This window comes from Podarcis filfolensis, assembly GCF_964270895.1.
Source record: "Podarcis filfolensis genome assembly, chromosome: 8".
NCBI lineage: Eukaryota > Metazoa > Chordata > Lepidosauria > Squamata > Lacertidae > Podarcis > Podarcis filfolensis.
In genome coordinates this window covers 50,445,138-50,458,831 of record NC_139611.1, presented here as the reverse complement: position 1 = coordinate 50,458,831, position 13,694 = coordinate 50,445,138, and the positions used below count along the sequence as shown (strand labels likewise).

Here is a 13,694-nt window from a genome sequence, read left to right as displayed (position 1 = left end):
AATCCTTGACATTTGCAGGTGTTCATGTGCTTTTAAACTGTATCCCTCTAGCATGAGGATTAATGGCAGGACAACAGAAGTGGATTTTACGAACACTTGTGGTTGCTAAGGAACTTATACTTCAGGCCTCGAAGGATAAGTGCCCACCCAGTCAATGGTCTGAGGACCTTACTACCCTCTTAACATATTTCTTATTAACATCAGTCTCGAGTGGATATCTCTCTGGAGATTTGCGTGCTTTATATGTTTACATTTAGATGAATATATTGGATTCGCAATGATGAATTCATAAGATGAATTTTATTGTACCCATAACGAGAGCCGATAGTTATTTTCTTCTTCCTCCCTTCTTTTTAAAATGTGTGATTAAAAAAATTAATTGGGGGGGGGGGTCCTCCTACATCAAGTCTGGTTTTACCAGCTCTCCAGAAGAAAACTGGTATCTGCCTACATGCTTAAGAGAAGCAAGTAAATACGATTATGCTTCCACTTCTTTTTAACTATAGCCCTGCTTTGCTTGGGTTTTGGTGACACCCACACCCACCCAATGTGGACAATTTCTCAATATGTAAACGGAAAAAGCTCAGCAAAAAAAAATAGGATATGAAACCATTATCTGTCTAGGCAGAAGCTATCTTTTGTGGTCATGTTCTCTTCCAGTCTGATTCAGACAGCTTTTGGAGGGTCAGAAGCAAATAGCGGGCATTCACCGCAGAACGTAGAAGCTGCAACCACTAGCAGAAGCTCAGCCAAAGCTCCAGTCAAAATGGATCCCTCTGAAGAAAGCATTGATCTCCTGCCTTTGTCCATTGCAAGGTATTTGGTTTGCACAGTGCTGAGTTTGTCATTCATTATCGGAGTCCCTGGGAACTCCTTTGTCATTTGGACTATCTGTGGCAGAATGACCCAAAGGCCTCCGACGGTCATGTTGATCCTACATCTGGCCATCGCTGACTTCCTGGTTCTTGTCACCTTGCCAATCTGGATCTACTCCTTCGCCAACACCTGGCTCTTTGGGCTTGTTGCTTGCAAAGCCCTGACATTCGTCGTTTATTTCAGCATGTACGCAAGCATCTTCCTGATCATGGCCCTGAGCTTCGAGCGGTTCATGGCTGTCTTTTACCCCTTTGCTGTCCAACGCTGGAAGAAGAAGATGACCACCAGGATGTTGGTCTTTGCCATATGGTTCCTCGCCATTGCCTTTGGAGCCGTCATCATCCCGTTTCGGGAAACCAACAACACAGAGGCAGGTCTTCAGTGCGCAGATTACAGTTATGATAGTAATGCTCAAATGGCTGCCTGTCTCTTGCTGGAGACTCTTGTGGGCTTTGTCGTGCCCTTTGCCTTCATCTCCATCTGCTATGTGCTGGTTGGCAGAAGAATCAGCAACATGACTTCTCCATCAAAGCAACGCTCTGCAAAGCTGATCGCTTCAATAGTTGTGGCCTTTTGTCTGTGCTGGCTGCCCCATCATGTCTTTAACTTGATAAGCATTGCTTCAGCTCTAATGGAGGAGTCCTATCCAGGGACATCTGAAGCTCTGGAGAAGATTTCAGCAGTGGGGTCCCACATTACAGGCTCACTTGTCTTCGTGAGCAGCTGCATCAACCCTCTCCTTTACGCCTTTGCTGCCAGGAACTTCCAAAGCAGTGTGAGGTTTACCAGGTTATCTAGACTGTTTGAACAGATGAGCCCTTCAGAGAGGACGGAAACTGCGAAAGAGGCACCAAACACGAACGGGACAGAGGAGAGTTTGACAAGCACAGAGATGATCTAATGATGGCCAGGGGAGAAAATGAGGTTAGTCTCCATAGCAGTGGCTGCACTGTTGTTACTTACTGTGACTCCTTTGTTCTTTATCTGTTCAAGCACAGCTATGCAGACCAGCTCTTCATCCAGAAACATGACTCTTCAAAAACAGTTATTCTAGACAAGCTAACTAGACTCAACTCCGGCAGTTCATGTTGGCTGAACAAAAGCAAGCAGCCAGTGTGCCAAAGACCCAAACTGAAGAGAATAAGAAGGAACGGAGGAAGCTGTCTTGTACAGAGTCGGACCATCTAATTCAATATTGTCAGTACTGACTGGCAGCAGGGCTCCAGGCAGGGGACATGCCTTGCTCTGCTTGGAGACACCAGGATATAACTTGGAACTTTCTTCATGCGTATGCTTTCCCCATTGAGCTATAGCCTGGAACCCTGAGGGGCAGTTTAGTGAAATCTGAGCTAGATAAACTTATGTTCTGATTCAGCATAAGGCAGCTTCCTATGTCCCTGAGACAGAAAGCGGTGTTCAAGGAAGGCATTTCATGTCAAAGGGGTAACCTGGGTGAAGGCGTGGTGTCTTATAAGCAAGCAGGAGACAGCTAGGTGGTTTGAGGTGGTAGCCCCATGGAGGAACATAGATCCAGGGCAGGGAGATGTTTGGGGATAACAGTGGAGAGCTTTGAGGGCAAAATCAAGGGCACTTAGGAAGCTGCCTTATACCAAGCAAGATACTAGCTCAATGTTGTCTCCTTGCAGGGTCTTTTGCAGCCCTATTTGAAGGAAGCAGAGCTGAACCTGGGACCTTTTGCATGCAAAGCATCCACATTATCCAATGAGCCATGGTCCTTCTTAAAGGGGGTACTAGGGATGGGTGGGTATGTCCATTTTGGTTTCTCTCAGTTTCTCATTTTCCCAGACTTCAGTTCCCCACACTTCCAGATCTGGCTTTTTTGGGGGGGGGGGAGTTATCATGAACATACACCAGTATTTTAGTGTGAATTTCTCCTAATATGCATTTTTGCAAAGCAGTTTTCTCTAACATTACACATTTTTCTTTTTCAAAGGATTGCTTAGACTCATGCCATTTTATTTTATTTTATTTTAAATTTTGTTGTATTGTTGTAATTTTAACGTTTCGGTAAGCTGCCCTGGGAACCTGTTGAAGGGCAGGGAACTGATCTAAATAAAACAGAAGAATTAATGTAGTTTTGGGTCTACTGTGTGGGTTTTATAAGTTGTTTTGTCATTGTTGTTATAAATGCAAAAATGGAACAACATCATTAAATAGGGTGGGCAGACCAAACTTCAAATGATGTTTTGTTTCCCCTTCTTTGTCTTTGGGAGAGAAAAACTTAGACCATGACCCACCGTAAATCAAACACTCTTAGAATGGAAAGTTATGCGTGTCCAGTGTGAGAGACAGTGCTGTGCAGTGGTTAGAGCATTGGACGAGGATCTGGGAGACCAAGGTTCAAATGCCCATTCAGTTCTCTGGGTGGCCTGGGCCAGTTACCACTCTCAGCCTAACCCTACCTCACAGGGTTGTTGTGAGGATAAAATGGAGTGGGGAAGAACCATGTACTCCACCTTGGACTCCTCGGAGTAGAGGTGGGAGACTAGTGTAATAAATAAATAAATGTCTACTCAGAAGTTCTATTATGTTCCGTGGGACTTCCTCCCAGCGACATTGTGGCCCACCAGCTTTGCAGAAGTTATATTGCTTGGTTCCATTTTGGAAGGGTTTTTCATATTGTTACCAAAGTTGGATACCGCTCCAGATCCCAGCCAAGCAGTAGCAAGATTTCAAGGAGTTCCAGGCGCTCACCCAGGATTTGTGCTCCTTTGATAATTGAAGACACGGCGGAGACTGTCGTAGCTTTAAGAAATAAGATTTATTCCTCTATTTACACTTTCAGTCCGCATGGAGGGAGGGAGTCCAGATCTTAACAGCATGGTCACCTCAAGCAGGGCTTTTTCCCTACAGCACTGGAGTCAAAGGTATCACTCCTAGCCAGCCTGCCCAAGATGGATCCCATCCTTTTTTTCTCCTCCTCCTCCTCCTCTTCTCCCAGCACATCTTGCTAAAGACAGCCTCCACTGGGTGTAGTTTGGTGTCACGGGCTGGTTGGACACAGAGGAATGGCGGGAGGAACCAGCTGGTAGGCATCTTCCTGTGGCTTTCAAACAGTCTCCACCCACTTTGCTGTTGTTTAGTCATCTTAGTCGTGTCCAACTCTCCGTGACCCCATGAATCAGAGCATGCCTTAGAAAAACTCACTTTCTTCTCAAAGCTTCTCCTTTTTTATGTCCATGGCATTTTCATGGCAAAATACTGGAGTGGGTTGCCAGTTCCTTCTCCACCACCCAGTTTACTGAGCCTGATAAGGATCTGGCCCATGGAGCCAAAATGGTTACACACACACACACACACACACACACACACACACACACCCTCTTTAGAATCTTAAATGGCCTGGGACTAGAATATCAGACGGCAGAGCTGGTTAACCCGCAGGCCACACCTGGCCTGCCAAGCTACAGGAAGATGCCTGCCAGGTCCTGATCTGATTGGGAGATAAAGCAGAGAGCGACTCAGAGGAACAGACAGAGCACTTAATCTTCTGATGGGGGGAGATAAACAGGGCTAACCAAATCCCAAACCCATGCAGGTCCTTTCAGGCCAGTGACCTGAAGCAGCCCCAGATCTCCCAGGGTTGAACTGGTCCACACAGAGCGACCCATAGTTGTCTCAGGGGTGGAGGCAGTCAGGCAGTACCAGTGGAGAAGTTATTGCTCTGATTGTTTGGACCCAGCTCATGGTCTCAGTCACGGCTGCCACCACATCCTTCTCTGCCTTCCTCTCCCCTCTGCCTCCAGAACTCCCATGTGTAATGGGAACTGTAGTCTTTTGCCAATGAGTGTCCTCTGAAGCCGCGCCTCCTGTTACAAAAGTTAACACTACCTTCCACATTGTTCTTCTTGGCAGAACCCACTGCCCACAAATCAGGTGGCCTGTGCTCCTGACACGCCTTGCACTGGGGTGGGGAAGAGGCACCAAGTTATCTCCCATTGGTTCAGGTGGAATCCCAATGCTTGTGTAGCCTCTGTGTTTAATAAAACCCCAATGAAGCATCTGGTTGGGAGGGGGTGGCTAGCTACATGTGCGTGCATGTTCAGTTAGGATTTTGAACCCTGTGCAAGGCCCCTATTCAGTTTGGATCCAGGTCAGGTTGGCCCCAATTGTCTGGGGTTGGAGCTGTTCTGAAGCACTGGGAGGACAGAACACTTCAGATCAGGGGGCGTCATTTCTAAAGAGCAGGCAGAAGGATTTCTCTCTCTCTCTCTGCTTTTAGCATTAAGCACCTGCTAACTAAGTGAGGTGGGACGCGGGTGGCGCTGTGGGTTAAACCACAGAGCCTAGGACTTGCCGATCAGAAGGTCGGCGGTTCGAATCCCTGCGATGGGGTCAGCTCCCGTTGCTTGGTCCCTGCTCCTGCCAACCTAGCAGTTTGAAAGCATGTCAAAGTGCAAGTAGATAAATAGGTACCGCTCCAGCGGGAAGGTAAACGGCGTTTCCGTGCACTGCTTTGGTTCGCCAGAAGCGGCTTAGTCATGCTGACCACATGACCCGGAAGCTGTACGCTGGCTCCCTCGGCCAATAAAGCGAGATGAGCACCGCAACCCCAGAGTCGGTCATGACTGGACCTAATGGTCAGGGGTCCCTTTACCTTAACTAAGTGAGAGCTGGACCATAAAGAAGGCTGATCGCCGAAGAATTGATGCTTTTGAATTATGGTGCTGGAGGAGACTCTTGAGAGTCCCATGGACTGCAAGAAGAACAAACCTCTCCATTCTTAAGGAAATCAGCCCTGAGTGCTCACTGGAAGGACAGATCGTGAAGCTGAGGCTCCAATACTTTGGCCACCTCATGAGAAGAGAAGACTCCCTGGAAAAGACCCTGATATTGGGAAAGATTGAGGGCACAAGGAGAAGGGGACGACAGAGGACGAGATGGTTGGACAGTGTTCTCGAAGCTACAAACATGAGTCTGACCAAACTGCGGGAGGCAGTGGAAGACAGGAGTGCCTGGCGTGCTCTGGTCCATGGGGTCACGAAGAGTCGGACACGACTAAATGACTAAACAACAACAACAACTAAGTTCAGAGATAAAAGTCCTCGGCCTGCTTTTTAAGGGTAAAAGGCAGCACCCCTCCTCTCCTCCATTTCGGTGCTAAAATTTCTCTCTGAGAGCAGGCGGAGGAATCTTTTAAGAAGACCCAAAGACTGACTTATTCTGAAGGAATGTATGTTCTCTCTTAAGGCATCCTACCTTCATGAACAGGCAGGTGGCTGAACATGACAGGGTCTTTTGGGTGACACGCTCAGATTGTAGAATTTCCTCCTGCAAGAGACCCACTCTCTCTCCTGGTCTTCTGACAAGTCTCCTGGCCAAACTCTTTTGCTTTACAGGGCTTTGTGGGTATAAACGTTCTAACATCAATCTCAGTTAGGTCCTGCTTGTGAACTTCCTCTTCTGGCTGGCCACTGTGATGCTGGACTAGATGGGTCTTTGATCTGATCCTCCAGGACTGTTCTTAAATTCTAAACACTGCATTCACTCCTGCGGGGATTTTGTCATGATTGTTTTTTTCTGCTGTTCTGGTTTTGTATTTTTTCCCTATATTTACTTAAACACACACACACATACATACACACACGGTGGTTTTAGTTGGGACAGAAAAGGAAGCAGCACCAAATATAGAAGAGAAAGACAAAAAAGAGGCAAGCCTGAGAATGACGCTGAAAAACAATGAAATGGCAAATTGCCTAACAAACCTTCATCTGAAGTATGAGAGTTCATTTTGTTGGGTTATTCTGGGAAGCCCATTTCTTTTATTCTAACAATATCTTGTCAAAACAACTTCCTCTGCCCCTGAGAAAGGTTTTCTTTTGAAACCTTTTGGGCAATTTACTGTTTTATGAAACTTCCCTATTGTTTCTTACTGTAATTTTCAGCCTTCTTCAGAACCTCTTACATTTTACTGTAACCTTGGGAGCTGCTTTGGATGCTGCTGATGCTGCTTTTAAGCAGAAAAGCAGCTTATTCACATTTTAAAATGACTAACAGTCAAGACCACATGACTTATCCCTTCCATTGCACACAAAGCATCATAAAGGGATATTGACCAAACTGTGGATAGCAGCCAGGATAGAGACAGGCAGAAATAATGTAAGAGTAATGTACAAAAAAAAAACCCTCATGTCCAGGCTCCTTCAGCAAGCCCTGCCCTAGCTAAAAGTTTACACATGGTGGGCTGCTGGGAAGCCATCACTTTAAATGTCCCACAATGCTTCAGGGCAGCCTTAGATTGGACACTCTGGGAAATTTAAAATGGTGGCTGCACAGACTCAGCTGTCTGGCACAGACAGCTCAGGGCAGGTATTAGCGGCAGTGGTGCCCTCCTGGAGTTCTGGGTCCCCAAGGTTGGCACCGCCCCAGGGAGACAACTGGCAATGGCCACACGTCTTGTCAAATACCATTTTAGGCAAAGGCATACAGAGGGGCATTCAGCGTGGTCAGACAGACAGCTCAGAGATAAAACGGGAACAGACAGTGAATGCTGGTTTCCGGGGCAGGGCTTGACCTGGCTTAACCTTTTGAACATCTCCTTGAACAGAGCCATGGGAAAAAGAACAAAAGGAATAAATATTTCACTTCCCCACCCTACCCCACCCACCACTTCTTTCTACTAAGCAGGCTATTGAGACATTGTGCAGAAAGAAAGGGAACAAAAGAAGAACTTTTATACAATCGATGTCAAGGTTGTCCTGCTTGGTGGTACAGTGAGAGAAGCCAAAGCCCATCAAGGGTGCTTCAGCAGCAGTCTTATGACCATGAAAACATACTCTCCAACATTTCTCTGATGAAAATAGGGAAGTCCAGTACTATTTTTCTAGGAAAAGAGGTGCTGGAACTCACTTGTTCTCTTATAATGGCAATGACGCTCACCGAAGAGGTGCCAGAAATGAGTTCTGGTGAGTTCCGGCTGAAAAAAAGCCCTGGGGATGTCCTATTCCATACCCTCCAACATTTCTCTGATGAAAATAGGGGAAGGCAGGACATTCCATGGATCAAATCAGAAACTGGGGTGGCTTCTGTAAATCTGTGACTGTCCCTGGAAAATAGGGACACTTGGAGGGTCTGTGAAAAATCCACCCTCTGTCAGGGAATGTTCTGAGTGAGTAGAGTCTGGGGGATTCTTCCTGATGAGGCTTTTGCTGTGCACTCACCCTGTCTTATTCACTGAATTGTTCAGAGGGTCCTATTCTTATATCGCTCCCATTCTTAAAGTAAGCCGTCATTCTTTAAATATGGGCTGTCATGTCACAACTTAGGAAGACATTTTTTAAAAAATAATAATGGGGACAGTCACTCCTTGGGGTGGGGGTACACCCATTTGCCCACAGGACTGGATCCATTCTGCTCCCCCTGCTTGGCTTGTATTAAACAGTTTCCTTTCTTTTCTTACTTCTCAGAATTGGGCACAAAGAGGCAACAAAGCATATGTTGCTGTTTTTCATTTTCAGGAATTGAAAGTTGTGTCTGCTGAGTCCACTCATCTAGAAACCAAGAAACTGGAAATCGTATTCAATAAAGTGTTCTTCTTTTCAGGAATTGAAAGATGATGTCTCTGGTGGGTGCTGGATTCACCCAGCAACCCTGAAACTCCACCAGCCCTCTGCCCTCAGCCCTGTAACTAGAGCACAGGCCATCTTCAGAACATACCCTCAGTGGTGTTATCAGGGTAGGACCTTGGGGCAAGACTCAGGACTTCACTTAGTAGAATGAGCAGGAGCCCCCCCCCCCCCGCCCACAACACACCAGAGCTGGCTTACCACATTTCAAAGGAAGTGAAGTGATTTGCATTTCTAAAGAGCAGCTTATAAGGCCATAAAGTCCAGAGGCTAAAATTGCCTACCTGCACCACTGCATATCCTCTGAGCTATAAGTGCAAGAAACTTTTTAAAAATGATATCTAAGATTCTCATGAAACTGCATTCAGTAGTGTTCAATGCCAAGAGTCCCAAACAGATAGTTCTTCCCTTCTGTTCTTCATATGATGTGCTTAAGTGTTTGGGCCAGCAGAAATTGCACAGGCTGAGAGCCTCAGGCTGACAGCCCTTTAGTGCTTGCCATTTGGCTCATGCCAGAGGCACACTCCTCGTCTTCCCAGCATAGATTCACCCACTGAGTGCCTTTCCCGCTTTCCCACAAAATGGGTGCCAGCTCAGGGTTATGCATGCTCATCCATTGGCCTGACAGAGCAATGCTTCCTGGGTGTCGTTTTTAAGAATCACCTCCCTTCCTCCTGACAACAATGGTGCTTGTCTGACTTTGGAGCAAGGTGCTCTGCGCATGGGTGAGAATGCATTGATCCTGATCGTCACCTTGTTCAAGCCTGGATACAATGTGGATTGGATTCCAACCACCTCTGCCATGGCCTATTATCCATGGGGTTATTGACACAAGGAGCCATAAAGAGTGACCCATCCCATTTTCCAGGTCATCGCATGCCTAACGAGTCCTCCATTTGCTATTCATTAATGCAAGAGGCTGCTCTCAACAAGCCCTCCTGCTCCCCTGAATAGGGCAAAGTTTCTAACGCCATCATTAAAACTGTATCCTGTGTAGCTAAATCCCTATAGGTAGCGATGCTTCATAGATTTGTAAAGTAGATGGGCAGAAGGAGGCTTCTCTAAAGGTAAGTCATTTCAGTTTAGAAAGAAGGGTGGGTTGTCAGGGGAGGACGTGATAAAGGTGTATACAATTATGCACGGTGAAGAGAAAGTAGATAGATATTTCTGTTCCCTTCTCAAAATATAGAACCCAAGCTCATAGGAAGCTGCCTTATACTGAGTTAAGTCATTTGGTCCATCTAGCTAGCTCAATATTGCCTACACTGGCCAGCAGTGGCTCTTCAGGGTTTCAGGCAGGGGACACTCCCAGCCCTACTTACAAATTCTGGAGACCAAACCTGGGGCTATTTGCATGCAAAGCACAGATTCTCACTTGAGGTGTTGGGCTCTCCTTCCATGTTGGTTTTAAAGCAAAGACTGTTTGGTTATCTGCCATGGATGCTCTATGATATTCCTGCATTGCAGGGGGGGTGATGCTTGGGGTCCCTTCTAACTCTACAATTCTATGATTCCACTGATGTTCAGTGTTGCTCAGGGCCAAACTAGATATGATATTAAATTTTCTCTTTAGTTTGCAAATAGCATAAGCAGCCTCCAGTCCATGAGGGTTGGGGAGGGAAAGTTAAACATTTTGCTTGCCATTCGTGGGCCTGGCAAAAGTCACATCTCCTATTTTGTATTTCAAGCCTCCTCTGACACCAACAGAAACTTTTGTGCTTCCCCACAAACTGTGGTTGGATTCAGCCCCTGCAGCACTAGATATCGGCATTTTAAGCAAATGCAAAAGGTCCCAATTTGTTTCAATGGGCTCTTTTGCTACAAAGCAAATTGAAGGTGGGGAGGGGGTAGTCTGGATCGAAACCGCAGGCAGAATCATAGAACTGTAGAGTTGGAAGGGACTAAGGGTCATCTAGTTGACAAGGGTTTGAAGCAGGCTGGGGGCTTCACCCTGGAAATCTGTGGTAGGGATAGGACCCTGCTCTCAAGTGCAGAACTATACATTTATGACCATGTGTGGTTTGCTCTGACTCCACAATAAGTGGTGGCCAGAAATTATAGCGATGCAGTAAGGCCTGCTTCCTGCAGGTGGCGAAAATAAATTGGTTATCACAAATGCCTATAGGTGTGCACCCAAAATTCTTCTGAGTGATGGCACCCACTCGTGGAATTTGCTCCTTGCCCGCTCCCCGCTGTCCCTCATAGCAGTTAGGATATCAGTGAAGAAATGGTTATTCTGTGTTGCGATGGTGTTTGGATTAGTTCTTTGATGTAAATCACTTTGGGGAACCTGGCCCAAAAGTGGTATAACGTGCATTTTCCAACATAAATTGCAAAATCCATTTTAGGTATTAGGCTAACCAAAATGTTACACAGTTATGTGCAAGCTTTCAGGATATCCCCACCCTGCCTTATTTATCATTTAGCTCGATGAAGAGATCTGGAGAACGTGAAAGCTTGCACCCTGTTTTGTAACATTTTTATTGGCCTAATCCCTAACGGGGATTTTTCTTACAGATCAATATGGCTATCTTTGCTCTTTATAAAATATGCTCATGTTAATCTGTTAGCATCTCCTATTCCTGTCAGGTGAGAAAAACATCCCAACTCACCCCCTCTCTGTTTTAGGAGTGCAACTGAAACCAACCTATCACAGTTTCCATATTCACAGGCAGGGCTGCAGCAATTTTCACCTTGGGGCAGGGATGGTGGCTCATCAAAGGTATGAACAAGTCAGCTACATCACCTGCCAGGGAAGACTGGTTCCTGCTTCCAACCATAAGCTTTACAAAAGGCCTTTTCTCTCCCTCCTTCTGTGAACCAAGAGAAACTTCCTTAAAGCCATAACTCCAAAAGGAAAAGAAGGGTCTGAACCAGAGGTTGGCAACCCAAGGCCCATGGGCCGTTTCCAGCCCATGAGCTTCCTGGAACTGGCCCACGGCCATTCCATGGATCGGCATAAGGATTCTGTGCTCCCCCCCCCCTTCGTGGTGCCATTTTTTTCCTCGCCACGGGGACCGACTTCCGGGTCAGAAGAGTGCCAGAAATAGCTTGCGCGCATGCTCCAGCCCACAAGAGGTCTGCCGGGGAGTGGTCTGGACCGGCCTCAAAAAACGTTGCCGCCCCCTGGTCTGAACGTTTAAGTAACTTAAGAGACACAGTTGTTCCTTCCAGGCAATTTGGTTTCAGAAGGAAGAAGAGCTTTTTTTAAAAAAAAAAAACTCACTTTCAAGGGACCAACTGCTTTGGGTAAAACAGACTATAAGCTTTCAACCTATGCAGAATTGCCTGATAGTGACCTCCATGATGCAAGCCAGATGCCCTTCTCTGTGCATTTTCCAGCAACAGCAACCTACATCACCAGTAAAAAGCACTGTTTGTTTTAAAAACAAAAAACAAAACAAAAACATTTTGGAAGCAAATTAAGATACGAAGATCACAGGGGGTTCTTTAAAAAAAGAAAAAAGAAAAAACAACATTGTTTGTTTGTTTAACATCACCAACATACTTAACACTTTACAGCCAGTATGGCCAATGGTCAAGGATTATGGGAATTGTAGTCCAGAAATATCTGGAAGGCCACAGGTTCCTCATCTTTCTGGTAGCAGAGGAGGAGGAGGAGGAGGAGGAGGAGGAGGAGGAGGAGGAGGAAGGCCTCTGCTTAAAGATAGCTAGAGTTTTTGCTTGTGCAGTCCATTCTGTTGCATATGAGGAGACCAGACCATAGTGAGTAATGTGGGTGAGATGCTGTTTCTTTCCAGCAAGCTGTACCAGACTGTTCCCACTGGCTTTCTTCACTGTGCTTCCCACGGTTTGGCAGGGCAGGAAGTTCCTTGCAGGCACACCCAGGATCACTCAACTCCAAGGGCTCCGGGCAAGATACACTATTTTCTTGTACGCAAAATTTGTATACCTGCACATTTATGAAGCCAAGTTTCCAGACCCTGCTCTCCTCCCAGGAGGACGGTGCCGAAGTGACTGGCCCAGCCCAATGCCATGGGCCCAGCAAGTACTTCCATTGGGCAAGGATCGCCTTTTAACAGCACTCACCTGTCTAACTTATAATTGCTTGCAAGCGGTGGTTTCTAACCCCATCTAGAGTAAGTCTTGAAAGATATTTGCCATGGTGTGGGATGGAAGATTCACTTACTCCCAGAGAATGGTCCTCAGCAGGAATGGGGAAGCTGTGGCCCTACAGATGTGGTTGGACTACTGGTCAGGGATGATGAGTATAGTCTAACCACTTCTGGAGAGCCATAGGTCCACCCCAAACCCTGCCTAAAGGAACACAGTGAGGAAACTAAGCAGGTTTGGGTCTGGTCAGTATCTGGACAGAAGATTGTTTTATGCCCTCTTGAGTTCTCTGTTCAAAGAATGGCAGAAACTTAAATAAATAAAATAGTATCATGGACATATAATAGAAGCTGATGTGGTGCAGTGGTGAAAGTGCCGGACTAGGGCCAGGGAGAATGGGGTTCAAATCCCCACTTGGCTACAAAGCTCACTGGGCCAGTCACAATCTCTCAGCCTAACCTACCTCACAGGGTTGTTGTGAGGATAAAACAGGTATAGGGAGATTCATGTGTGCCACCTTCAGCTCTTTGGAGAAAAAGGTGGGATATGAAAGTAATTAATAAATACCTATGATATATAGAGTATCGTCTTACACATCAGCCCCTCCAAAAAAGAGAAAGAGGCAATGAATCATGAAAAGAGGAAGGGACAAAAAGAAGAGACCAATCTGCATTAAAAAAATACAGATGATACTTTTACCTGTAATTTAGAAATAATTACTGTAATACATTGCACCTTAGCATATCCAGGTACTAATGGTTGTTGAGCAACTTCAAGCACCTGTTCTCCCTTTTAATGGCTATTTATCTTTAGCACAGACTTGGGCCAGAGGGACAGGCTCCAGAGGGTATGTTGGTTGTCATCTGGTGGGTTAGTAGGGTCCAGTAGTGGGCTGTGGCCTGACTTAAGGTGGGCTGCAGCAACAGCAACACTAGCACTGTACAAAGAGATGGCGTAAAATTAAAATTTTTATGCACGTTGGACTCAAGGTGAGTCCCTGGTGTGGAAAAGGTTCTGGGATTATTGAAATAGAAGAGGCCTTCAAACAGGGGGCTGTCCTCTGTAAAGCTGGACACGCGGCCAACACGTCATGATGGGGATTCTTGAATCTCTGTCCTGATGCTGTGAGCCCTTCCATTCTCCTCCACTAGGTTTGTA

At 46.2% G+C, this 13,694-nt stretch overlaps 1 protein-coding gene across 1 annotated transcript; it reads left to right on the top strand.

Annotated features, from left to right (window-relative positions):
• The first annotated feature begins 655 nt into the window (after positions 1-655).
• Positions 656-2,984, top strand: LOC310768057 (leukotriene B4 receptor 1-like). The gene has a single exon (XM_083625758.1). It carries the CDS (start codon positions 767-769, stop codon positions 1,775-1,777), a length of 1,011 nt encoding a protein of 336 aa, XP_083481884.1. The 5' UTR covers positions 656-766; the 3' UTR covers positions 1,778-2,984.
• The last annotated feature ends 10,710 nt before the right edge of the window (positions 2,985-13,694 follow it).

Coding starts and splice junctions, on each gene's coding strand:
- LOC310768057 (XM_083625758.1), top strand. CDS start 767: ATGGATCCCTCTGAAGAAAGCATTGATCTCCTGCCTTTGTCCATTGCA.